Raw genomic sequence first — 25391 nt, 5'->3', positions numbered from 1 at the left:
GGAACATTTCCCAAAACTGCTGTATCTCTGAACTACATCATTAACCAAATCACACATGATTAGGCTAGTCTATGTGATCTCCTTTTGATAACTAATAACAATGTAGTAAGTAATGTCATATTTTTTCACTTCCATTCACTGAGCCTCCCCCAAAATAGTTAGGAGGAAATTGGGTAAAGCATCAAGAGGCTAAACCATCATCAATAGTTAAAGTTTGAGAATGAGGCGGCTGTAATTTATTGATACAGTGTTCACATCCAGCCTATAAACCGCAGCACTGTTAAAAAGACACTGGAAAAACAAAGCATTTTACATTTCATCCCCATTGCAGGGGATGGTTGGTATATTGTCAACGAGGGTCCGCTGAAGCACTCTTTGACCAAAGCTTATACCTGTCACAGTATCGGACTGATACCTGTCAAAGTGTCGGACTGATACCTGTCAAAGTGTCGGACTGATACCTGTCAAAGTGTCGGACTGATACATGTCACAGTATCGGACTGATACCTGTCAAAGTGTCGGACTGATACCTGTCAAAGTGTCGGACTGATACATGTCACAGTATCGGACTGATACATGTCAAAGTGTCGGACTGATACCTGTCAAAGTGTCGGACTGATACCTGTCAAAGTGTCGGACTGATATCTGTCTCAGTGTCGGACTGATACCTGTCAAAGTGTCGGACTGATATCTGTCTCAGTGTCGGACTGATACCTGTCAAAGTTTCGGACTGATACATGTCACAGTATCGGACTGATACATGTCAAAGTGTCGGACTGATATCTGTCTCAGTGTCGGACTGATACCTGTCAAAGTGTCGGACTGATATCTGTCTCAGTGTCGGACTGATATCTGTCTCAGTGTCGGACTGATACCTGTCAAAGTGTCGGACTGATACCTGTCAAAGTGTCGGACTGATATCTGTCAAAGTGTCGGACTGATACATGTCAAAGTGTCGGACTGATACCTGTCAAAGTGTCGGACTGATATCTGTCACAGTATCGGACCGATACATGTCAAAGTATCGGACTGATACCTGTCCCAGTATTGGACTGATACCTGTCACAGTGGCCTGAAAACGGCAAAGATACATTTTGGTGAGTAGCCAAACATAACTAGCATTGCCGTTGGTGTGATATTTCCTCTCTAACATTTTGCCAGCCAGTGTTTGACGTTTAAAAAAAACAAAGGCCATATTTATCTATCATTTTAAGATTGTGACTGTTAGCTAATGAGCTAGTTAGCTGGCATAATTCACCACAGTGAAGCAGCAGAGCCCTCTCAGTGAACGTTTGCCAACTAGCCAGCCAAAAGTTGGCTTAAACTGGTCATTGTAAGCACTGACAAAATGTCATAGAATGGGACAGAAATTAGTTGACTATAGGACTATAGGACCCCGTCATGTGCATGCTGGTTCCAGCTCCCAGTGAGTGACCACGTCAGGACCGAGCACAGCCTCCGAGCTCGACAGAGGCCAGTTTGATCACTGGGAATACAGTACTGAGTACTGGTTTTATTGTCGGGTTTAGTTCTTGGCACCCCGGGGCTGAGTCAGCTACTAGGACCACTAGCTGCACTGCTAACCGAGCTAACTAGATACAGATGCAGACAGATGTACAGTGTACAGCAATTAAAGTTTGTGGTTTAGCAAAAAGGAAGAAAAGCTATCCATCATGATCTTATGTCTTTCAAGAAACTCTATATCATGTCACATACCATCACTAGGAGGCTGCTGAGCGCGGTTTCGTTGCCTGATTGCCCGACTCCAATTCCCAATCAGGCTCCGCTCCCCGCCATCATTCCCTGCTGGGGTCCCCAGCCCCTGGCCTGAAAACCTCCCTTGCTTGAGTAAAGGTGTAAATACACACTATACATTGTAATACTCCCCCTGGTGCTCCGAGCTCCCAGAACAGCTAATCTCAGCTAATCAACTAATTTGACCAGTAGTTGCACGGCTAACTGAGCTAATTAGATAATGGCAGCAATAAGCAGTGAACTGTTAACTTACTTTAGTAACAAGTAAATCTATCTGTCTATCAGGAAACTCCTAAATCACACAGAGTTGAGGCAGAGCAGCAGGGGGACATCAGTTAGAAAACCAGGAAACATTTTCTCCAGCAAATATGATCAAATTTCAGCAAAATCTGTGAATAATCCTTTAACAACTTACAATTTTTAACAAGTAATTCTTAATTGTGCTGGATTACATTTTTAAAGTTATCCTCCCAACTCTTGCGTTAAGCAGAACAGCAGCTGTTAATGTACTTGTGACCTCAGTCAAAGTATTTTCCCATCAGCTGAAACTCTGCTGTCTGGGATTCCTCAGGTATGATAGCTCTGAGGAGGATTAGCTTAGTTTTGAAAATTACTAATGTTTGTTGGCCCAACAACAGGAACACTAGCTTATGAACATCAATTTACTGGGCCATCTTGTTTAATACGTCAGTGATGTTAAAAGGGAAGACGTCTCCAACCTCTCCAGGTTCTTTATAGAGGTCTTTATAAAATCTACATTTTTGACAAGACTATTTTCTAACAGAGTGAACCCATAACAAGAAAGTGTTTTCGCGGTAGCCCATCTACCCTACACAACGCTGTCATCATCATCAGTTTTATATTGGCACTGAGCAGTGGAAAACAAATCAATAATACAATTGTAGTTACTAAAATACTCATTGTGTTATGGTTTGAGCACAATCAGCTCTTAGTGTTGGAAAAGGGTTTGAGCATCATCTGGTCCAATTGTGTTAGATAAATAGCTAATTATTATGTGATTATTTTGTCTTTAAGATTTTTGGGCATTATCTATAATGGTACAAAATTATATGAAATTGAAAAGTTTTAAGTCAACCCCCGAGTTGGGAATTGTGGACCTGCCACTACTAATAAATAGGGCTGCAACTAATTATTTTGTCACACCCTAACCCTAATTAACCCATTTAACTAATTAAATATCTTTCAAGTGAATTACTAAGCTCCAAAACACATCCTTAAGATTTTTGCTTTTGAACTATATTAAAAGCAAATTAAAAGCACTATAACCACAACTGTACACTAACAATGTAATGTCTATTTACAATAATAAAGCAACAGCCCCCTTTCATACTAGAAGAATTATAGAATTACAGAAGTATACTTCTGTAGTTTATTTTTCCAAAGAGCTTATAAGTTTTCTAAGTGGAGAATGTTCTGTAGGCTACATCACGAGCCTATGTGTCTGCTAGCAGCTGTAGGGTTAACCGGTTGACATGCATAATCAATAATTTAGGTTTAGGCACACAACCTGTGACGCTTAGGGTAAGGTTAATTGGCTTCAGGGGGCTGTCAAGAGTAACATAGCTAGCTAGCTAGCCAGCCAGCTATCAGAGTAAACAAGGATCCTACAAATGCAGTTCTGGTCCTAGGATTGCGGTCCTGCAACTGCAGCCTTCGGTACTGCAGCTGCATACTATATGGCAGACAGTGGAAGCAATACTACCTCAGCACTTCCTGTAATGCATTACAGTTAGAAATAAACAACCCGAAATGTTCTTAATAAGAAGATTGCTATCTCTCCCTTAAACAGCCTCTCTGTAACGACGCGTCGACAATGAAATTTCACGTTGATGAAATTTTATCGTTGAAACCCTACTGTTAAAACCTACTATATATTAAGATAATTACTGAATGTGAATACATTGAATGGGTATTACAGAAGAATTACAACTTCGGGGTGCCCGTTAGCTCACCTGGTAGAGCATGCGCACCATGTACAAGGCTAAGTCCTACCGCAGTAACCTGCCCTTTGCTGCATGTAGTTCCCTCACTCTCCCACATTTCATGTCTCTCTTGTTCCTATCAAATATAGGCAAAATGCCTGAAAAATAATCTTAAAAAATAGATAACTTTACATTAACAAAAAGAAGATAGGAACGATAATAACCACCACAGCTGACTGCTCAGAGCAGAGCAGGTGGAGGGTGGAGATGTTATTGACATGGCGGATGCCTCCCTAGAGGTAAATGTAGGCTGATGCAAACTGTAAATGTCTTATCTTTAGATTGCAGTCACAGCCTGTAGTGGTTTCACAGTCCACTGAACATCACGAGTGAAGTTTTGATGAACACAAACCATAAGTCTGTGAACCTATTTGTTTTTTTTATGGAAAAATTTAAATAAAGTGCAGTTATTTTCTTCTTATTTTCATCAATCATTATTTTTAGTGAACTGATTCAGGTCATGTGTGCTCACTCTTTGTCTGCTGACATTTAGATTTCTGGGGGGAAAAAAGTAATATCAAATGTGTCATATCTCTCTGCCTTTCACACATTTTATAATCAACAAAATGAACACAGATACATTTCAAGATTAACATATTTCTCTACTTTTGTAATTGAAATATAACTGAGTATTAGGAGGTCTGTATGCCTCGTAGTACACTGGAAAGTCTTATTTAAACCCTCAAAAAGAGAACTCTTTCCTCTTGGCAAAGTAGACAAAAATGCCGAGCACAGGAGTTCTTATCCTTTCTGACAGACCGACCCCTCTTTGAGGTTGAAAATATCTGGCTAATGTACTGTAACTGTAGATCATGTCCTTTACTGTGTCTGTGTGAGAGACAAATCTACATCCAGTATGACCAGTTGACAACAGAGCACATACCACCCACTGAATGCCCTATCAATACAACCTTAATATAAATGCAAAGCATGCTGAAGCCATTATTAGGACCTGACTGATGATTTTTTTAAAGCTAGTTTCAACCTCAGGACATGATAATTACATGTCACTGTGGTGGCATCCACTGTTATTACAGAGTACTGCTGCTGGGTTTCACCTGCTGAGATCTATGCAGCTTCATCTGTGCGCTGTAATGGAGCTGTTAGCAGATAAGACCCTAACTACTTATTATTCCAGATCACAAAGGGCATCGGGGGAGAAACGTAAAGAGAAAGGGAAAGAAAGGCAGAGATAAAATGTAACTGCCTTAAAACACGCCTCCCTCTTGACCTTGTGGGTTCATCTGCAGTCAAGATCAAGAACCACCATCTGTTTTAAATGTAAAGAGGGATGCCTTTTTGCTTGCTTTGTTTGAGTGGCCTGGCAAAGGTGCTGTCTGGCGAAGGGCCTCCAGCCCTGTTATGATCGGATCACAGAGACATTAATTAGTCCAATAGACAGGATCCTTCCTTTCACAGCTAAGCTCTCCCGCGGAGTGCTGCAGCCCGCCACATAGAATACCATATGGTGTGGCCTTGTTCCACCTTCTCCCATAGGCACTGGGGGAATGAGCTTCAAATGGGCCATGACCGGCACAATGGGTGATGCTGCAGGCTCTGTTGCCATAGTGTTTTGTGTGAAATAATCTCTTGGTTGTGGATCAGTCTGCCAATTTATTACAGAGACACCTCACACGTCATCTCCTCTTCCCTCTTTCCTGTGTGCCCTGTCCTCGCTCTGTTGTGGGACTGCGGTATTTCACTTGCATGTGGAAGAGCCAGATAGCATTAGTCTTAGCCTGGCCACAGCTTCATTCTGTGCATCCTGCCATGGAGGATGTGAATTGGCCCATAGCCAAAATATTTTAGAGTGTGTGCCGTTCTCCTTGGAAAAGCTTATGACTGGGGTGTGTGTGTGTGTGTGTGTGTGTGTGTGTGTGTGTGTGTGTGTGTGAAGAAAAGGATTGGAGGAACGTAGGCAAGCAAATAAACACTCACACACTGACTCATGCACTGACTCTTTGTGTGGCGACGGTCTGCACCTGCAGCATGCCAGCCATGATGTGTGCACAGGCCCACAGTTACTCTGCCCTCCTCTCACTTTAAGCAGTCCATTAGCCAACAACAGCTGAGTGCTGCTCTAGCTAGCTGGGTAGCAGCAGGATGTGTTCAGCTGGCAGAGAGTGCTGCTGCTGGGAGCTAGCAGGAGGCCCATTTGTGCCAAAATAGCTTACGTCCAGCAACCCTCTTAAGTTTTCTGAGTTGTTCCCATCGGAGCACACTGTAGTGTCGTTCTGATTTTTATGGTCTGCTGCCATTAACATCTTTAAGAAATGTTCCAAAGACGAAAACAGCTGCTTTTATTTTATATTTTTATATACTTTTATTCTTTTACTATGTAACACCACCTCTCACGATATTTAATTTACCTCCGAGGTTACCAAAGTTTCCACTAAGATGAATGAAATTTCTCTGTGAAAACAATTTTTTTCTGTAGTTTAGTTTAGTTTTTAGAAATTCCAAGACATTCTGCGCTGATCCCAAATTCAATGGGATTTAAAAAAAAATGCTTCAAGCTTGCTCATGGGAATCCCAACAATGTTTCCTGTGTATTGCCAGTTGATCCATCGTGATCCCCTGAAATAAATACAGTAAAATAGTGTGACTGTAACTCAAGGCGACTTGTGAAGAGATGAGTCTTGCTTTGAGGGCTCTCTGACACCCACCATTTTCCTGTTGATTTATGGCGCTCTGCATGACTTATAAGGGTGAAAGGAAATTGGAAAAGCCACCTTCGAGGGGACTGCCGTGTATATAAATGGCCGCTCAGTGTTAGGAGGCAGTTAGTTGTGTCCTTCCTATGGTAGATATCCAAGGCTTGTGGCTGTGTTGTTTTTTCTGGATTCATTCGACAGCCATTTCTGAAGAACTGTGTTACAAGGGCATGTGCTTGCAAAACACAATTGAGCAAAGACCATTAGGATGCAAATGACACAAGACTTCATTGTTAATTTTTAGTGTGGGACAGACGCAGCATTGAAATCTTCACTAAACAAAGCAATATTTGTGCGTTGATTAAAGGAAGTCATAAAGTACTGTTGATTGACCTTGAATCCATCAAAAGTGCACAAAGAACATCACAAAAGATAAGTGTTGTTTTTTCGTTTTTTTTTACCCAACACTTTGTGCTGAAACACACACCTTGTCTCTGGAAATTGACCAAAATGAGACTCTGGTTTGAAGCAGAGTACATTTTAAAGAAACCGTATGCACATCCGTTGTAAACTAAAAAGGAAAACTAATCCGAGCCTTGCGCTTGCCAGGCAAACAGGAAACAAAGCAGGTATTGTGTCATGATTGCAACCGGGTCATGAGGCAGTTCGAAGGGATGGATATCACGGCAGACTTTATCTCGCTGTAACTATAGACTGAAGAGATGCAAATGGATGTTTATATGCTGCACAGGGATCCAGGAGCAGTGTAATGACATGAATGCTGTGTAAGTGATTACCGAGATAAATATATATAATTGTAATTAGTTGATTGCACCAACTCAGTAAATTTGTAGAGCTAAGACTAAAGTCCTTTTCACACATTAAATATGTAACTGTTCTGGCGTCATTTGTCTGTTTGAAGTGATAGCTTTTTGGCATACTGAAGGTGTCTCTTACATTAATGTTGGTTATGGCTTTATTCATACATGACACGACTTAGAGAAAAGGCCAATGCTTGCTCAATTGTGTAATGTGTATTGGGAAAGGGGTTGCTCATAGAGACAAATCCACAGAGAATTATTTCTTGACTCAACAGTTCCTGTCAGCCAGGGGCGGAGCTAGACTATCAGCACAGTGGGGGCGGAGCTTCATCGCAGGGTCCGTCTGCGTCAGACCATGATGCATGGCGGTGAAGGGAGTTTTGTTAAAATTTGCTAATAAGTCTCCTATTTGTTTGAAATACAAAAGTTACTTTGTGATTTATGTTTTTTTTAAACGTGTCTGCTTAGAATATAAATGTAGTGTTTTTTGTCATTCTTGTGGTGGTTTGCTATTGAAACCAGGAGTGAAGTGCCGGTTTTCATGTAATTCTTTTTGTGCGGTCGTGTCTACAAGTATCTGAAAAAACATTTGCGTCCCTCGTGGTGGGGCCCCCCCAGTTGCGGCCCTGGATCGGCCGCCCCCACGCACCCATGCCACCTCAGCTTATGATGTCAGCCCTTTTTAGTGTCTCTCAGCTCGTGGTTTTGGTTTTACAGGCATTTACGCTTGGCTTTAATTATTTGGTTCACTCTTGCAGCTCTAATCCGCATCCAGCTGCAGCAAGTAGCTGTTTTAAGATGATTAATTCAGGTTTAATGTAATGGCTGCAGCAGCACAAGGTTAAGCACGCACATGAAGAGTAAATCCTGGTATGTTTTGTTCGACTTATGCAGTATAATTAATATATCAGTTAGCAGTTTATATGCAGTGTTGGAAATTTTACTATGTTCTAGAAAGATTGCTGTTGTGACTTTCACATAAAAGTAAATCAAGACAAAAACACATTATTTAGACATGAGGTCAACATTTCAAATGGTTATCACATCAAGTTACATGTCTGAAAGGAGCTAAAATGGACTGTAATCATTGTCTACTTTCAGATTGATTGCAAGTTGATTTATTTCTGCATAAAAATGAACATAATGACAAAGTGCAGTAAACAGTACAAAACATTGCAGGAGTGAGAACAAGAGCAAGTGCTTTGCAAACACATCACATTTGAAGTAAAAAAGACAACTGCAGAAAATGTAATAAATATGAAACATATACATAAGAACAAAAAGAAAACTAAATTAATGTAGACCTAATGCATAAAGGGAAATCAAAGGGAAAGAGAGAGTGTGTTGTGTGGGATAGTCTTTGTGTATTTCTTCAAAGGGAAAGGGAAAATGAGGACTAACTTCAAGCAGTTTGGGTCATCAGACGAGCCCTGGTTGAAATTGTTGAGAGATGTGGATTTATTGACAGCTTGATTTGAACTGCGGCACATTTAAGCTCATCTTATCTAATGGAGAACAAAGTGATGTTTGGGAATTTGGTGAGTTTTAGTCCTCTGGAGTGTCTTGTATTATAGATTTGAAATTGTGAGATGAATAGAAAGTATGCTTTAAAGTGTTAAGGGAAGGGGCTTCAACTAATGTATGTATTCATAAATAACACACTTTGCCAATCTGCCTGCTGACAGTCGCCAGGCTAACAAGTGGTATAATAATATTATCAGCTTCTTAACAATGCTTATTTTTTTGTAATCAAATAACCTTTAACCCTGCTACACTAAACAGTAAGAAGGCTTGCTAGTACAATATCATTCAGGCGCTAAAATGAGTGCAACATTAGTGAAACCGCACTGACCTGTTTGCTGTTTTTTTTGTCATCAGCACTTTACTAAAGCCAAAAAACGGCTGTAATTGTGGTTCTAAACTACAGGAAATAATTTTCCCGCTCATGGATTATAGTGGTGGAGAATCTGGTCTGGGATGCGCAACCATTGTGTCAGTCTCTCATTAACTGGAGCACAGCGGAGGCTTCATGCTGAGACAATTACACACTAGCCTTTAAGATTGTGACAGAGCGTTTTGACAGAAAATGATGAAACAGGAGACACATATGCTGTGTTAAACTCAAGATACATTTACATGCAACATGCAAGTGGCAACAACAAGTATGCATCTGGAGTGATACAAGTGTGTATTTTTTCATATTTAGTACAACATAATCCTCAAATTATGTCCATTTGGTGAAGAGAATTTGAGCCCTTGCCATGAAATAATAATTACTCAGGCATAAAGTAGGCGGTGAGAAGAAACAGAAGCTGCTGGAAGACTTGTTTTGGAAGATACTTTAACAGTTGTAGCCTGAGCACTCACATGAGACAAAGAGAATATCTCAAAATCAAGCATTTAAAGTGTAATGCCTTTAAGAAGCAGAGATCCGTTTGTCATTTATGGGTCTGAGGCTTTGACAGTGCTTTTACAAGACACAAAGCTTCGTCTTGTCACCATGTGTCTCCCTGCCCCGAGGTTCGTGATGATGCCTGCACAACCACCCATGTGCTCCCACACCCATGGCCTCATTTCCATACTCTAAACTCCCATTAGTATGCTCTGAAACTGCAATTTTTTCCTGTAGCTATGTTGAGAGAGGGCAGACGATAGAAGAAGTGTGTGTGTCGGGGGGGACTTGCTTTGTAATCCCTGTGGTGCATGGCGTCTGGCAGCCTCAGGTACAGATCCGTCAGCGGTGTCCCTCCTCGTGCATGCACCAGTGGTCTTCAGCGCAGCATGAGAAAGGTCAGCTTCCATTAGATACACTGTGACAGAATGACGTCTCAGCAGCAGTTTATATCGAGCCTGGAGCTGGCTCTTGGTAATTCTGCTCTCTATCTTTGACTGTGTGTGTTGACATTCATCCGAGAGCTAGGAATTTAAAATAGCCAAGTACTAAACAGTTTGCGGCTTTGTGTTCAGATATCTCTGCCGAGAGGAGGGCAAGCGCGTAATATTACAACAGCCGTGTGCAGTCGTTTCTCTTAGGGTGATTCCAGACGTATTGCAGGAATGTGGAGCTTGAAGAGTCATGCAGTTGTTGTGTCTTTACTTTACTTCAGTCTTTCCACTCAGGCCTTGTCTATCATCATCTATTGCCAGCACTCACCCAGGAAACAGCAGAGTAATGAGGGGGCACTCCAGCCAGAAGAGGTGTTTGGGCTGCATCGTTGTCTTAGGAAGAGAATACCACAAGAGTGGAAATCTCTTAACGCACGGTGCGTTGTAAAACAGTGCTCTAGGCAATGCCTGAGCGACTTCCATCAGTGTTACACTGATGTTGTCAGGGTGTATGACAGGCCGTATGTGTGATGTTGTTGAATGAGAGCAGTGTCCTTGATCCTATCATGCTTCTTTCTGAGTGACTGCATGAACTGTCACTGACATATTGCAGTGTGCCGTGGATGAGTGGGGCACAGAAACACCAGACAGAAGCACCGCTGCTTTCTAGGGGGAAGAGCCGGAGTTGAGGTGTTCACATTTTACTGCCTAACAGATGCCCACTTAACTTATATGGACAGAAAACTCCAGTATCACATTTTAACTTTTTTTTTGAAAGAAATGCTTCATGCAAAAACACATGTGAGGCCAAGTATTTTTCCCACTGAAAATGTCCCATTGTGACCCCCTGACTTTTCCTCTAGCGCCACCTCAAAGTTGAGATTGTTACTACTGGATGAACTGATGAAAGCTACTCACATCTCAGACACATATAAGAGTTGGAACAAATTAAAAATGTAGCAAGAATCTAAAACTGAACTGATACAAGTTGAATTAATAATCAGGTTTCTACAAAGAGCAACCGTTAGCTTAAGTTTACAGATGGCAGTGCACACAATAGGATTAGAAGCTTAGTGGGCAGATTTTATACCACTTTATGAAAAACAACCAGGTATTTTATTAATGAAGTGGCTCATCTTTAGACTGATGATTGAAGCAGACATTTCAAATCCATCCAAGCCCTATTAGTCACATAACATTGTGTTTGTAGAAAATAAACAGGAGTTTTACCTCCGGACAATTCAAATAACTTCTTCCACTTTGCATTTTGATTTGAAACCCAAAGCAGGACAGGAGTAAAGCTCTGTGTGTCTGGAATCCGAGGCATCACTTTACCATCCAACAGGAATACTGTAAATTCTTTCTACTTTTACTCATCAATAATGCAGTTTTGCTCTGACCACATTTCCCCTAACATAATTTGAAAGCAGTTGTCCAGAGAGCTTCTGCTCCACCTGACACTGCTAACATGACTGTGACCTCATAGCAATGCCTGAATACTCCTCACAGTGAAAGCACTCAGGAGGTGCACTTTGGACTGTCTTTCAAAGGGGCTCAGATGAGGAGCAGATTATGTTTGCTGGTGGACGGCGGAGGGAGGTTAGCAACACCGGCCTGCGTCTCTGCTTCAAACTCCCCATCCGCCCTCGTGTGCAGCTGTGTGCAGCTCCTCCACCGCTAACCAGAGGGGAGGCTGTTTGACATTTCCTGTGAGTCGCGATGCCACATCAGCTTATTTCCTCCCTCTTGTCACTTCTTATCTCTTCAGTTTATCCTTGATCCCTCTGTCTTTCTGGGCCGCCTCATCTTTTGGCCTCTCATCTTCCCTCCTTGTTGTGTTTTATCTTTCTGTTTCTGTCACTCCTCTGAGGTGAGAGACGATCGGGAGTGGGGGGGGAAAAAAAGAAGAGGAGTACTCTATGCTGTTACCATGGCAACTGCATCTAGGAGCTGAGCCAGTGCTCTTCCACAGACATGCGCGCTCCCTGTCTCATTCTCTCTCCACTTGCCTTGCTCAGATTAAAGCTTACCTCTGATGAAAATGAAGAGAGATTGAAGAGAGACAAGGGAAAAGGCTACACTTGTTAGAGAAGTGTGGCATTACTTAACCCTCTAAGGAAACAATGTGCTTTTCTCTGTGATGAGTCATTATTACTTACTGATATCAAAGACAGACATTGTCAGTGAACTGCCCTCAATGTGCAACAAAGGAAACAGGCAGTATATTCCTGCACTGTTAGGGGCTTTCTGCAGAGGTCGCTCGGCTGACAGAGGCGATTGTGGGTAATGGTCTGTTGCAGGAAATGAAAGCATTCGCAGGGCCGTGCTGCCTCGCTCTATGACATCAATCTGCATTCATTTGGCAATTAATCTGATTACATGAGGAGATGTCTCAATAAGAGACCCCATTTACCACAAACTAACTTTGGATTATGGGATTTGTATTCTCAATTTTGTGTGCATGTGTCCTTGAAGGGTTTTTTCATTATCGGCTGACATGTTTCATACAAATTTCTAATGACCCCTTAAAAGCAACAGTAACTATCAATTTGGGTATGATTAGAAAACTTGTCGTGGTTGGCTATGTGCTCAGTAATGTGTTCAGAACAGAAGTGAAAAATGTCCACAGTGGAGATCAGAAATGGTCGGACTGGAGCTGTTTTCAGATTATTTGTTGCTGTGAACACAACGCAGCTCAGACAGGTTTATTTACACAGACGGCTGTAGATGAATGCGTTGTGTCATGTCGCCCAGGTGGATGTTAAAGTGAGGGGGGATGGCAGCTCCTGTTTGACTTGGACCGAATGAGAAAGTGTGCACCTGCAACGTACACAGGGGAGACGCTTGTTATTTTCAACTTGACTGAATCAGACTGGGAGGCGAACACGATGACAGAAAGACATGGTGGCGCTCACTATTTGCTTCCTTCGCCATCAGAACACCATACCCGACAGAGTTTTTCCTCTCCAGCCAGGGATTTAACTTGGCAGTCATATCCACGATTCAGTGAGTGAGGGGAAAATTGACTAAGCAACTTATAGCTCAGTGCACATCTGGATCAGACAGCGAGAGTCAAATGAGGCCCTGAGTGGACATACCAATCCACTTTTCACTTTGGTCCCCAAGGACAGGAATCCATTTTTATCAAATCACTGATATTGTAAGTAAGGAGACGTTTGTCATAGCACAGCAGAGGAGGACGGCACATTCCTTCAACCACATGCAATATGCTAAGACCTTCCCTGTTTTGGAGGGACATTGTCTCTTCTCTGAACTGGTGTGGAGCAGTTGTGTTCCTGCCTCACTCGTCAGCCATGATTGCCCACAACCCCCAGATGCATTAGGTTGATGTGATTTGCTGCACATGGGGCATCTGGTGGGGAATCCCCTGAGTGGTTACAAAGAAATCCACACTGGATCACAAAACTATCTATCCACAGGGTAACATGTATTTTGGGGGTTGATCGGTAGCTTCTTTTTCTTTCTTACTTGAACAAGTGGCCAAAATTGGACAATATCACCCTGGAGTTTAACAGCAGGACCTCTTCGAAACCATCCGTATCATTCCCAGTGAATGTCAAGTTTTTGTGTCTTCAAAATCACAGAGCAAAGGCTTTGTTTTTATTTACATTTAATTTCTCATCATTTCTCATTCATCGTTGCTTTGAGAAGCTGGTTCTCCAGCACACGAAGAACAACATCCCAGCCAGCACTGGACCGTCACAAGTTTGCATTCAGAACCAAAAGATCCACAGAGGGCACCATCTCCACTGCGCTCCACACAGTCTTCAAACACCTTGGAAAAAAAAAAATCACCTACATCAGAATGCTGTTTGTGGATTTCAGCTCAGCATTCACGCAATCTCCCCATGAAGCTGATTAGCTCACCTAGCACTCTGGGCTTGAATACCACAATGGGCTTGATTTTGGACTTCCTCACAAGGGGGCTGTAGCCTCTTATTTACAGGCCAGATTTTGAGTGGTTCTCATCCATCCATCCATCCATCCATCGTCAACCTCTTATCCTGCGTACAGGGTCACGGGGGGCTGGAGCCAATCCCAGCGGACATCGGGCGAAAGGCGGGGTACACCCTGGACAGGTCGCCAGTCCATCGCAGGGCCACACATAGACGAACAACCAGACACACTCACTCCACCCAGAAAGGCCGGGACGACCGGGGCTCGAACCCACGACCTATAATGTAGTACAACTATTGCTTTAACAAACTGTATCTTCCAAGTGGTTAAGACACAATTCCCACCTCTCTTAACTGACCTCAGTACCTCAATGTTCAAGTTACATTTATTTGTCATTCTACAACACATGGCTGCACAATAAAATTACATCTACATTTAGCTGACGCTTTCATCCAAAGCGTCTTACAATTGCTATTCATGTCAGAGGTCGCACGCCTCTGGAGCAACTTGGGGTTAAGTGTCTTGCTCAGGGACACATTGGTAGATGAGTCACAGTGGGGAATTGAACCTGTGTCTCTCACACCAAAGGCATGTTTCTTATCCATTGCGCCATCACCACCCCCTTAATTAAAGTTGTAGACCCTTTTATGCTACACACACAGAACATATATACAAGCTTTAGCTCCTCTGTATTGTAACATTATACTGTGTGCGTCTTTGTCTTGTGCCTGAATATGATTTTTATTAGACAAATTAAAGACAACACTATGATGCTAACCTGCATACTACTGTACCATTTTAGGCAGTTACATAGTCCATTGCAACGTGGAGCGTTACAAACATTCATACCCACTCATGGATGAGTGATAGTTCAGTTTTTTTGGTTTAGCACCTTTGTGAGTGAAGGAATGCGCAGTTGATAGTCATGAGAACAGACGGTAGTGCTCATGGCCTAATTCACTAATTCATTTTTTTTTGGTAATCGTGATCTGGAGCTTGTCTTGCTTAAATAGATGATCATTATCTGGCTCAGTGGGGGATTTTATAATTAAAGTAAATGTCCTTCACGGCAAGGTGAATTATGTCTGTGGAAATCGTATTGTATCAAAAATCTGCAGCTTTCAGAATTTGTAATGAAGGTGTGATCCTGGCGCTAGTGGCGTTATTGTTTTGGGTAAATGCATTGTCTTTGGAATTTTCCACAGTCTCCAGCTGCAGCTGCCGCTGTCATATCCGCTATGGCATTTTGGTTCTGAAAGACAGCATGCATTAACACTTTTGACATGGCATTTTGAAGTGAAGGCTCTACTCGGTTAAGACACTATTTGAAAATATTTGCTGTGTTGTTTCTTCTCAGGTTGGTGTTATATTGCTGAAGGATCAGACCTTGAGTCACAAGTAAGAGAGCGGCATAGGACTCCTCTCGGACAACAGGGAGCGGCAGGCATGCAGGACTCGGCTTCGGACAGCAAGATGGCCAAACAGGTCAGCACAGCCATAATTGCACTTATGGATTACTGAAGCCACAGACTTCTCAGTGGTTGTGTAAAGTAAAAAGACAGGAAATGGTATGTTTTAGTGTAACAGTAAGGACCTGGAATGCGATTCTAAGTGCCACTTAGGTGGGTTGCACCAGCTATTTGTAAATAGATTAAAAGGTAAAAGTCCCAGTAGTGAACCAGGTGAGAAATGTGAGAAATACTAAAACAGGAAGTCACTGTAGCATCACAAGCTGTAACACAGCTGCCAAAAATAACACTTTGAGGGGGCCAAACGATACATTAAACTTATCTGTTAAAACTTTGTAAATATAAGTCTGACTTTGTTAAATGTATATATCTACAGTCATTGATATGGGCACCCCCACATGTCTGTCACATAATGCACTACTTCTCCCAGAAAATTGCCACAAATACAAATGTCCTAGTATTCTCATGTTTATTTCTTCTGTTCGCATTGCGACATTGTGAAGAAGTTTACAGCCCATGGCACTGTAACTAATTTCCCTGGTAGGGGACCCAACAGCAAAATTAATGAAAGATTACAATGAAGGATTGTCCGAATAATGGATAAAGGACATGATCAACTTCCAATAAAATTCAGGCTGACCTGCAGACGCGGGGTACAACAGTGTCAGCTCGCACTATCCGTCGCCATCTAAATGAAAAGGGAGGACCCAGGAGGAACCTGCTGCTGACACACAAACAGAAAAAAAGCCAGTAGTTTGCTAAAACTTTTCTGAGGAAGCCAAGATCCGGGAGAAGTAGTGCATTATGTGACAGACATGCCCATGATTTTGTGTGTTTCAGCATTAGTAGTATTCATGCAGTTTAATATGCTAACCTGATCTACGCTATTTAGTAATTTAATCTGATGTTGTTAGGACAACATTTTAAGGTATATTATATTATTTTTGTTAAATGTAATTTAAAATCTTCACAGTTCCTCACATCATTAAGTAAAATCTTTAAGTCTATATACAGGCATTGAAACACTAATGACTCCTGTGATTTATATTTTATTTCTGATTTCTGTTTTGTCTGGTAATTCCGTGATTAGTCTAATGACTCTGAGTCAGTGCAGTTTCTAGTATATCTACATCAGACTCTTGTGGTTTTGAGTATTTGAATTAGCAGACTTTCAAATATCCACAGGTACCAGGGATGACAGATGTCATGTAAAACTATGTCATTTAACTGCCTTTTTTGTTTTTATTTGTTAAGGAACAGAACTCCAAGCATCTGGATGAACACAGAGAAACAGACGACATGTCTGAGAAGACGTCCCCAAACAAGAACCTCAGATCTCCCCAGAAAGGCTCCAAACGACATAAAACCGTCCCCTTCAAAGTGACTCTGCTGGACACCTCTGAAATTGAAGCAGAAATTGAGGTATGCATGATGGAAAACAATATGTGGTCACACCTTTTCTGGAATTAGGCTTAACACGCTTTGAACAAACTGTTGAAAAGCAACATTCTTTCTTTGCTTAGTTTTTAATTTTCTCTGTGGGCAGTTGTCTTTGTTGTAATGTGCTGCCCGGAGCGGATAAAACAACTAGAGAGAATAGCAGAAAAGGTGCCATGCTGAGAGCTCACCAGGGGGCCAAAGCCAGAGCAATGTTACACTATTCTGTAATACACACAGTGGCACAAAAAATAGTGCAGCATGAAAGTCTTCATTCAACACAAGAGACAGTGTATCTGGAAAGTATTCACAACGCTTCGCTTTTTCCACATTTTGATATGTTACAACCTTATTCCAAAATGGATGAAATTCATTATTTTCCTTAAACGTGAAAGAAGTTTGTGTGAATTATTTGCTAATTCATTAAAAATTCAAAACAAAAAATGCACATGTACACAAGTATACACAGTCTTTGCCATGACAGAACCTTCCAGAAGAACAACCATATCTGCAGCACTCCACCAATCAGGCCTGTGGCCAGACAGAAGCCACTCCTCAGTAAAAGGCATGACAGCCCGCTTGGAGTTTGCCAATATGCACCTGAAGGACTCTCAGACCACGAGATACAAAATCCACTGGTCTAATGAAACGAACATTAAACTCTTTGGCATGATTGGCAAGAGTCGTGTCTGGATGAAACCAGGCACCGCTCATCACCTGGCCAATACCATCCCTACAGTGAAGCATGGTGGAGGCAGCATCATGCTGTGGGGATGTTTTTCAGCGACAGGAACTGGTAGACTAGTCAAGATTCAGGGAAAGATGAATGCAGCAATGTGCAGAGACATCCTTGATGAAAACCTGCTCCAGAGCGCTCTGGACGTCAGACTGGCGTGAAGGTTCATCTTCCAACAGGACAATGACCCTAAGCACACAGCTAAGATAACAAAGGAGTGGTTACAGGACAACTCTGTGAATGTCCTTGAGCGGCCCAGACAGAGCGCAGACTTGAACCTGATTGAACATCTCTGGAGAGATCTGAAAATGGCTGTGCCAACTATGTTTCCTATCCAACCAGATGCAGCTTGAGAGGTCCTGCAAAGTAGTTTTTTGGAAGAAACTTCCCAAACATAGTTGTGCCAAGCTTGTAGCATCATACTCAAAAAGACTTGAGGCTGTAATTGGTGCCAAAGATGCTTCAACAAAATATTGAGCAAAGGCTGTGAATACTAGTACATGTGCTTTTTTCATTTGTTTTTTCATTTTTAATAAATTGAAAAGCCCTGTGAATTCTTTTCTGGATGCACTCCAGTCTGGATGTCTCTTTTGTTATTACTCCAACAGTGTGAAATAGGACATTTCCCACTCGCTGGGAAAGGAATCTGCATACATAGAGATTTTGGAGCTTTTTATACCTAGCAGATGCATACACTTCTGGCAAAATATCTTTTGCAGGATTGTGGTGCAAAGAATTAATATCCATGTACTTGACTGTGGAGATGACTTTGATGATGCATCTGTCTGGCACTCCACTGCCTCTGTACCTGAGATGAGAGTTAAATCAGTCTTTTATCTGGGCCAGTTGGTGACAGCCAGCCTGTGTCACAGTCCAGTAACCTGCCTCTACATTTCTTCAGCAAGACTTCTGTCCAGCATGGACTGGGACTGGAGACGCACTATACATGTTGAGTACTGGGTACTGGCGCCCTTATCAGTAGGAAAAGTTTTTGTCAGTGGCTTGCAAAACGTGATGTGAAAGTGATTGAAGAATTATTATTCATTTTCTTAACTGCCATCTTAATGGTTAACATTTGGTTGCATTTATGGTTAGGAGAGGGTTGATGAAATCTATATCAACCCTCTCCTTTTAAAAGTCGGGACTGTGCTGCTTCGAAGCCAGACGTTTTAAGGTGTTATATAGTAACAACATCATGCTACTTGTGCTGTCATTATCTGCACGGCCACAAGACATTGCATGCCAACAAAAGTAATGCTTGTTTTAAAGGAACAGTTTGACTTCTTGGAGTCTTGTCATTTCTGGGAGGTTGCCCGGGAAAGCAGCGCAGACACCAGGAAGTCACTGCTCCCTCCCAGCCAAGTAAATGTCTGATACATAATCCTCCCATAAAAAACACAACTTAGTGCTTTTACACTTTGGTTTTTCTACAAACAAGATCCAACATGCTAATTGGTGATCTTTAGAGCCGCTGGTAGTAAGATTTTGGAACCTCTGGAAAAAGCCAGCCAGCTGTTTCCCCTTTTTCCCGTCTTTATGCTAAACTAAGCTAGTCTGCTGCAGGCTTTTTAAGGAGCATTCCAGCGATATACCATTGCACTTACACTAAGATGGGAGAGTCATAGACTGATTCAAAATGTATGGTCAAAATCGAAGCGGCACAGTCCCAAGTTTTAAAAACACTGGATCCTAAATTTCAGATGAAGACAACTCGACGCTGTCTTTTGTTAGAACCTCCAATCCAAAGCAAATGACTGATTTTTCAAAATCTACCTTCCAAATTCTTAACACAACCTTTCTGTTAAAAACTCTCAAGTCAAGTCTGAGATAACCTGATATTGTTAGGGTTATTTTCTCAGACTTCTGAAAGCTCCTCCAGAACAACAGACGACACTATACTGTAAAGCATTATAGTGATAAATATAAGAAAATGTAATTAATGTAGTTACTGAGGTCACTGGATATTCCTTTTGTCCAATAAAAGAGTTAAGCACAGGTCACAGACAGGGTGTTAGGAAATCTAGAGTTATTACATGGTTGCAAGCCAGGTGCAGCCAAGGAGGAAATAGAAGAGCATGCCATTATGAACTTAGGACACTTATACACAAGTCCATGAAACATTGTGTGTGTGTGTGTGTGTGTGTGTGTTGTGGTGTTGGGGGGAGCGCTCCTTTTTTGTGCCACTGTGTGTGAGGTAAGAACATCAGGAATGCTATGCTTGCACCAACCTCTCTCTCAGCACTGTGAAAACATTCAGAAATACCTTTGGGCCTTTTCCACTCTACAACAATAGTTTGCATTATGGTTATGAAACCTTCTGTGTCTGAACTACTCTCTGTGAACATTTGTCTGCCCCAGCAGCACTGCCAATCATTGCCAGAGAAGAATCTACAAAGCAGCCTCTTGTCAACCCATATTTTTTAAATTCTAATTTGGTGAGAGCCTTAGACCTTGTTAGGCTTGTTCTCGTTTCCTGTCTTTAATTGCTGGGGTGGAACATCACGCCTGCTATATCTGAACCTCCCACTTGCTTTCAGGAGTTGGTAATAACAGCATTGCGAGCAGGCAAGCCACACTTTGGGAGTGCTCTCACTGGAGGAGGTGCCGCATTCAGGGGTTAATTAAAGTCTCTTGTCATGGATGCATGATGGAGTCTCCATGTGGTCTTTGCGCAGAAGAGCAGGCACCAAACCCTTACCCACCCTCTCTTGTACCTCTGCTCACTTGGATGTAATCTGCATGGTCAAGCCTGCCTGGGCCAATGTGTAGAACATGGCGATTTTGGGTAGAATTTAGAGTTTCATGCCGGTCAGTTGTCTTTCTATATTGCCAAGATTCTTGGGTATCCATTCAGGTGGCAACGCTGACATTGTTTTTGCACAGTTGAATACTTAATTGCTCCAGAGCAGAGAGCGAATAGACTGGATCATCTCAGTATTATTCAGGATTATTAAAGGGGCTATATGTTTTTTTTTAAATAAAATGAATCACTTTTTTATTGCCTTGGCTCTGACGGCGAGTATGCCTAATTCTATGCAAAGACACTCCCCAGTGTCTCGCCCGCTGAATCTGTACTGCACTCACAGCAACAACACCATAGCTAACAAAATGGAGTCCGTTTAGTCCATAAAACGACTGGCTCCCAGCATAACACAGTCTCCACGTAAGGATAAGAACCATCAACAAAGTTGTATATGCTTCAGGCCAAACAAACATCAGATTGTTTTGGAACCGACAAAACTGAGAGTTGGCTTTCCTCTTATTGGACAGCTAAACCAGGGTACCTGTGGGGTCTTAAAAGTATTAAAAAGTATTCTATTTAATATTCTCAAAATAAGGCCTTAAAAGTATTGAATTTCATTTACAAAGGTCTTAATTTTTTTGTCCTTGTCGTAGGATTAAATAAATACCGTAACATCATAAATAACTGTCAAATGTATAAAATGTTTTGTGTGTAATGTTACAATTGACTACTTGTACGTCAGCTGACTTCCTGTCATCTCTACAGAAGCGTTAACTTCACCGCCGATTAGATTGCTGTTTCATCTTTATTTTAGCCACGTTTCATAGTTAGCTTTTTACAGACTGATAAAGTTTACTTTTCATATTTGTTTATTGTCTTTTCATCATTTAAATGGCCTAATCACGTCAGTGTTTTCAGAAAGCAAGCTAGCCTAGCCAGTCAGCTAGCCGTGCCGCAGTATTGCCAACTTAGCAACTTTGTCATTATATTTAGCGAGTATTCAGACTATTCAGAGGACTTTCTTTTTTTTAAATTGACTAGCGACAAATACAGCAACTTTTTCTGGTGTTATTGGATACATTTGGAGACTCTGACGTGAAGCCGCCGCTGGCTGATCTCACCCTGGCTTACATTCAGGGCAGGATGTAAATGTAAAATGTTCTTTGCCTGTGCCAAACCCGGATGGAGGAGGCAAAAGAAAGTTTCTTTGTAGTGGTGTTTTTTACACAATTATTTCTCTCCCACAACGTCTCACAACGTTCTCCTCTATCACGATTACATTGCAATGGATCAGCTAGCATTACTGGGTTAACATGTTGCCCATGTATATTGTGCAAGATGAGAGATGTAGTTTATTGAACGGTTTTCACACAAAACTAAATATAACTACTGTTTTACGACAAACTGCAACTTTGCTAACAGACAAAATTGTCTTTTAAATTGACAATATGTGTAATTCAGGGCACAATTCAAATGGGATAACAAAATAAATAGTCTCTTGCCATTGACTGATGTACATATTTTTTCCGAAATAAGGTCCCATGGGGCGGAAGCGAGGTACTTAGGCACTCTATACATTTAGCTGTGCTCATATTGCTGAGCCTCCTGTGAAAGATAAACAAATTGTTACTGAAAAGCAGACAGGTGAGCTGACACTGATGTAGCACATCGGCTAAAGGAATTCAATGAAACGCCATCATGCAACCAGCATGGATTAGTTCAATGTCAAGCTGATAAAAATATCACTGTAAAGTTGCAGAGGGAGTTTATCTGATATTCCAGCACGCTGTGTGAAGCTGCATGAGTTCGAGCACGCACACGAGCACACACCCGGTTGCAATCTAAAAACTACATATAGCCCCTGTAAGACTTTTCAAATTTAAATAAAAACATTTTAATATGAGCGTTATTTCACTTTAAACAAGCAAATGGAGTAAGTGATTTATTTAAATACGTTAGCATGTCCAGCTATCAGAAGATCAAAAAGGCTCATTTTAAGGACAACTTGTTAAATGTATTTAAATCAGTTGCAAAATAATCAATATTCAGTAGCTACTAGGAAATGAAATGAAAATAAGATTAGTGTTATTGTTGCCATATAGGCTAGCCATCCATTTTTTTTAACTTATGACCTTCAATTTGGGAGGCATGTATGCTTTGGTGACCTTTCATTTTGCACCACTATGAGGCTAACTTTTACGATTTTGAGTGAATTGTTTTGCCAGCTATAGGAAGCATTGCCATGAAATTTTAGCACATATATTCATGGTCCCCAGGAGATTAATCTCAATAGCTTAGGTGTTCCCCTGGGTTTTCATCTAGCATGATCGTCAGGTCAACATTGATATTTGTCCAGTAATTTTGCTTTTGACAAAATATCTGCAAAAATAATGACATTCCCACCAGCGTTCATAGTGTTACTAACAGGCAAATGTTAGCATGCTAAAGATGGGTGAACATAGTAAACAGGACCTGCTAAACATCACTGTGAGCATGTTATCATGCTGACATCAGCATTTAGCTGAAAGTACAGCTTCACAGGGCTGCTAGCACGGCTGTACTCTTTGTCTTGTTTATAAATACTGGACAGTGCAAAAGTATCACTTTTGATGACACATTTGACCAGTAATGATGGAGTTAATTCAGTTCTTTTTCATAAATTTTTATTTTGTCTGTGCCCAGCACATCTTTGATTGCTATAAATGTACAATATGTGCTATTGTTAATATTATTTCTACCAGAAAGATGTTAGTTGTGATGATAATTCTGAGACTATAGAACCAATCACACTGGCGTTAGGAAACCCCTGCATCAATTACGTGGCAGCAACATGTTGACTGTTTTCATGATTACTTAATTGCATGTTTTAACTACTTAGTAACAACACTTGATGGAAAGCTAAAACTAGTCTGACCGATGATGAGATGTTGCTGTTGGGTAGATTTTGTATGTCAAAGACTATAGCAAAGCAACACACTGCATAAAATAAGCACTGTATAAATGTCAGATAGGTTAGACCACCGCGTTTAACTATATATCTTTAAAAGTTACAGTTACAGCTGAAAATGACAGCAAAAATAAATAAATTTGCCAATTTTATTTTAAGATAATCTATACTCCAAACACACACAAGTTTATAAGATAATCTCATTTAAAAATATAGTGTTTGCATTAAATGTCCCTCAATATTAGAAATGAGGAAAAATGTATCCAAAAAATGATTGATTGGTTAAAACAATTGCCATCATTGGCCATATTTCTCAGGCTGAATTGTTTAATTCCACCTCTCTATTTTGGTATACTTATGGCACCCAGGCTAAATACAAAGGATATACTGATGTCTGCCAAAACAGGCCCAAGCTCCTTCAGTACTGTGAACAAAAAGAACAATTTGTGCATCCTGAAAAAACATTGAAACTCCTCCTTGAATGTGAAAAGAAGAAATATCTGCCTACAGTACAAAGACCAATTTTCCCCAGTAATTCACAGTCCATTTTCACCGGCAAGTGTTTGATGCACACGGACCGTGACACAACACCAAATGGTTAAGCTGTTTTATTGTGCGCAGAACCAGAGAACAGGAAAGCAATCTTGAAAAGCACAGATGTCTAATGGGGTCTGAGATTGGTGAGCCACAATTCTTCCCAATAAAACTGAGCTATACCAGTAGTAAACTCTTATACACTTATGGTATTTCAGAAATATATTATAGAATCCTTCTGCATTGTTGTTGACCTTTTTGCCACTGCTGTGTCATGTATGTTTGTCTTGGCAGAAACACTCCAAAGGACAGGCCCTGATGGACATGGTGTGTGAGCACCTCAACTTGCTGGAGAAGGACTACTTCGGTCTGACCTTTGCCGACACAGACACCCAGAAGGTCAGTGATTATGTGCCACTATAACCTTGTGGGATGTTTTCAGTGCGTAAACACGTTGCTCACAGAACAATCTGTATTCCTCTCACTCGTTGGCTGGGTCGCCTCTCTCAGGGGTGCACTATCCATCATTCAACGATGAATGGAAAATGGAAATTTCCATGATCTGTCTGGGTCTGGACAACAGGCAATTGAAAAACGTGTGCAGTTGGATAAAATATGATAAAATGCCTCATCTACTGTTTGAAAGATGTATGAAATTTAGTTATACAAATATTTTTCAGAGGCAGAGCTGCTCTGGTGGTATAAATAATGTCAGTTTGAGTAAGTGTCCATTGAATATGTAAGAAGAAAAGTTTGGCCAAAATGACTTTTTCTCTTTCATAACCGTGGCACATTGGAGCATAAGCATGCTAGCTTATTAGCCTGCATTTAGCCTATAGCTATAAGCAAGTTTTAACTTTAAAGCAGGCAATGTAATGTAGTGTCATTACTGAACAACAGTCAGTGTGGCAAGTGCCAATTACAAGGTACATGCTAAAACACAGTTTAACAATAGCACAAGCAAGAGAGTCATAAAAAAAGCTCAGTAATGTCAGTTAATGTTACTGTACATGACTATAGCTATCTAAACCAGACCAAGTAAGGTTGTAGCAGCAAAAACCGTCGACAAGCTAAATAACCAGCTAATGTAAGTTAATCAGTATGGCTAAAAGGCTTTTTCAGGTAAAGTACAGGGGGGAAATGTAAGTCGCTTTGGATAAAAAACATCAGCTAAATGAGTAAATGTAATGTAAATGGTGAGACTAAACCAAAACTGTAAAAGCTGTGGGCCGTAAACTAAAACAATGCGCTGAAATACGCTACAATGACTTGTACTGTTGAGCTGAGGGGAACGGCAGAGTTGGGTGATAATAACCTAGATAGGTTTGACACCCTGCTAGACACTACAAATTAATATTTTAATTTTGACTTTATTTTGTCAGAAATGCTATGACTATTTTGTTCTGCCCTCTGAGGTTTCATTATTTCTGCATCTGATAAATGTGTACATACATTAAACTTCAATCAGCCCACAAATCATTTTGACATTTCAGCCTGTGTTTCCCTCTGATCTTTGTTGACTTGTTAGGCTGCACAGACCAGGCTTAT

The 25391-nt window shown here is 41.2% G+C and overlaps 1 protein-coding gene across 2 annotated transcripts in view; it reads left to right on the top strand.

The window, feature by feature from the left end:
* Positions 1–25391, top strand: part of LOC119886401 (band 4.1-like protein 1) — an 81034-nt gene that overhangs the window by 27254 nt on the left and 28389 nt on the right. For both annotated transcript variants that reach the window (XM_038697106.1, XM_038697104.1), the window contains exons 2-4: positions 15335–15462; positions 16701–16868; positions 24138–24242. In XM_038697106.1, the coding sequence (XP_038553034.1) occupies positions 15424–15462; positions 16701–16868; positions 24138–24242 (312 nt within the window). In that variant the 5' untranslated portion in view covers positions 15335–15423. The remainder of the gene's footprint in view (positions 1–15334; positions 15463–16700; positions 16869–24137; positions 24243–25391) is intronic.

The sequence above is a fragment of the Micropterus salmoides genome, unplaced genomic scaffold (genome assembly GCF_014851395.1).
Source record: "Micropterus salmoides isolate LMB-PRFRI ecotype aquatic unplaced genomic scaffold, ASM1485139v1 Ms_hic_scaffold_4, whole genome shotgun sequence".
Classification (NCBI taxonomy): domain Eukaryota; kingdom Metazoa; phylum Chordata; class Actinopteri; order Centrarchiformes; family Centrarchidae; genus Micropterus; species Micropterus salmoides.
Note: the sequence above shows the minus strand (reverse complement) of the source record. Positions and strands in the feature narration are given on the sequence as shown.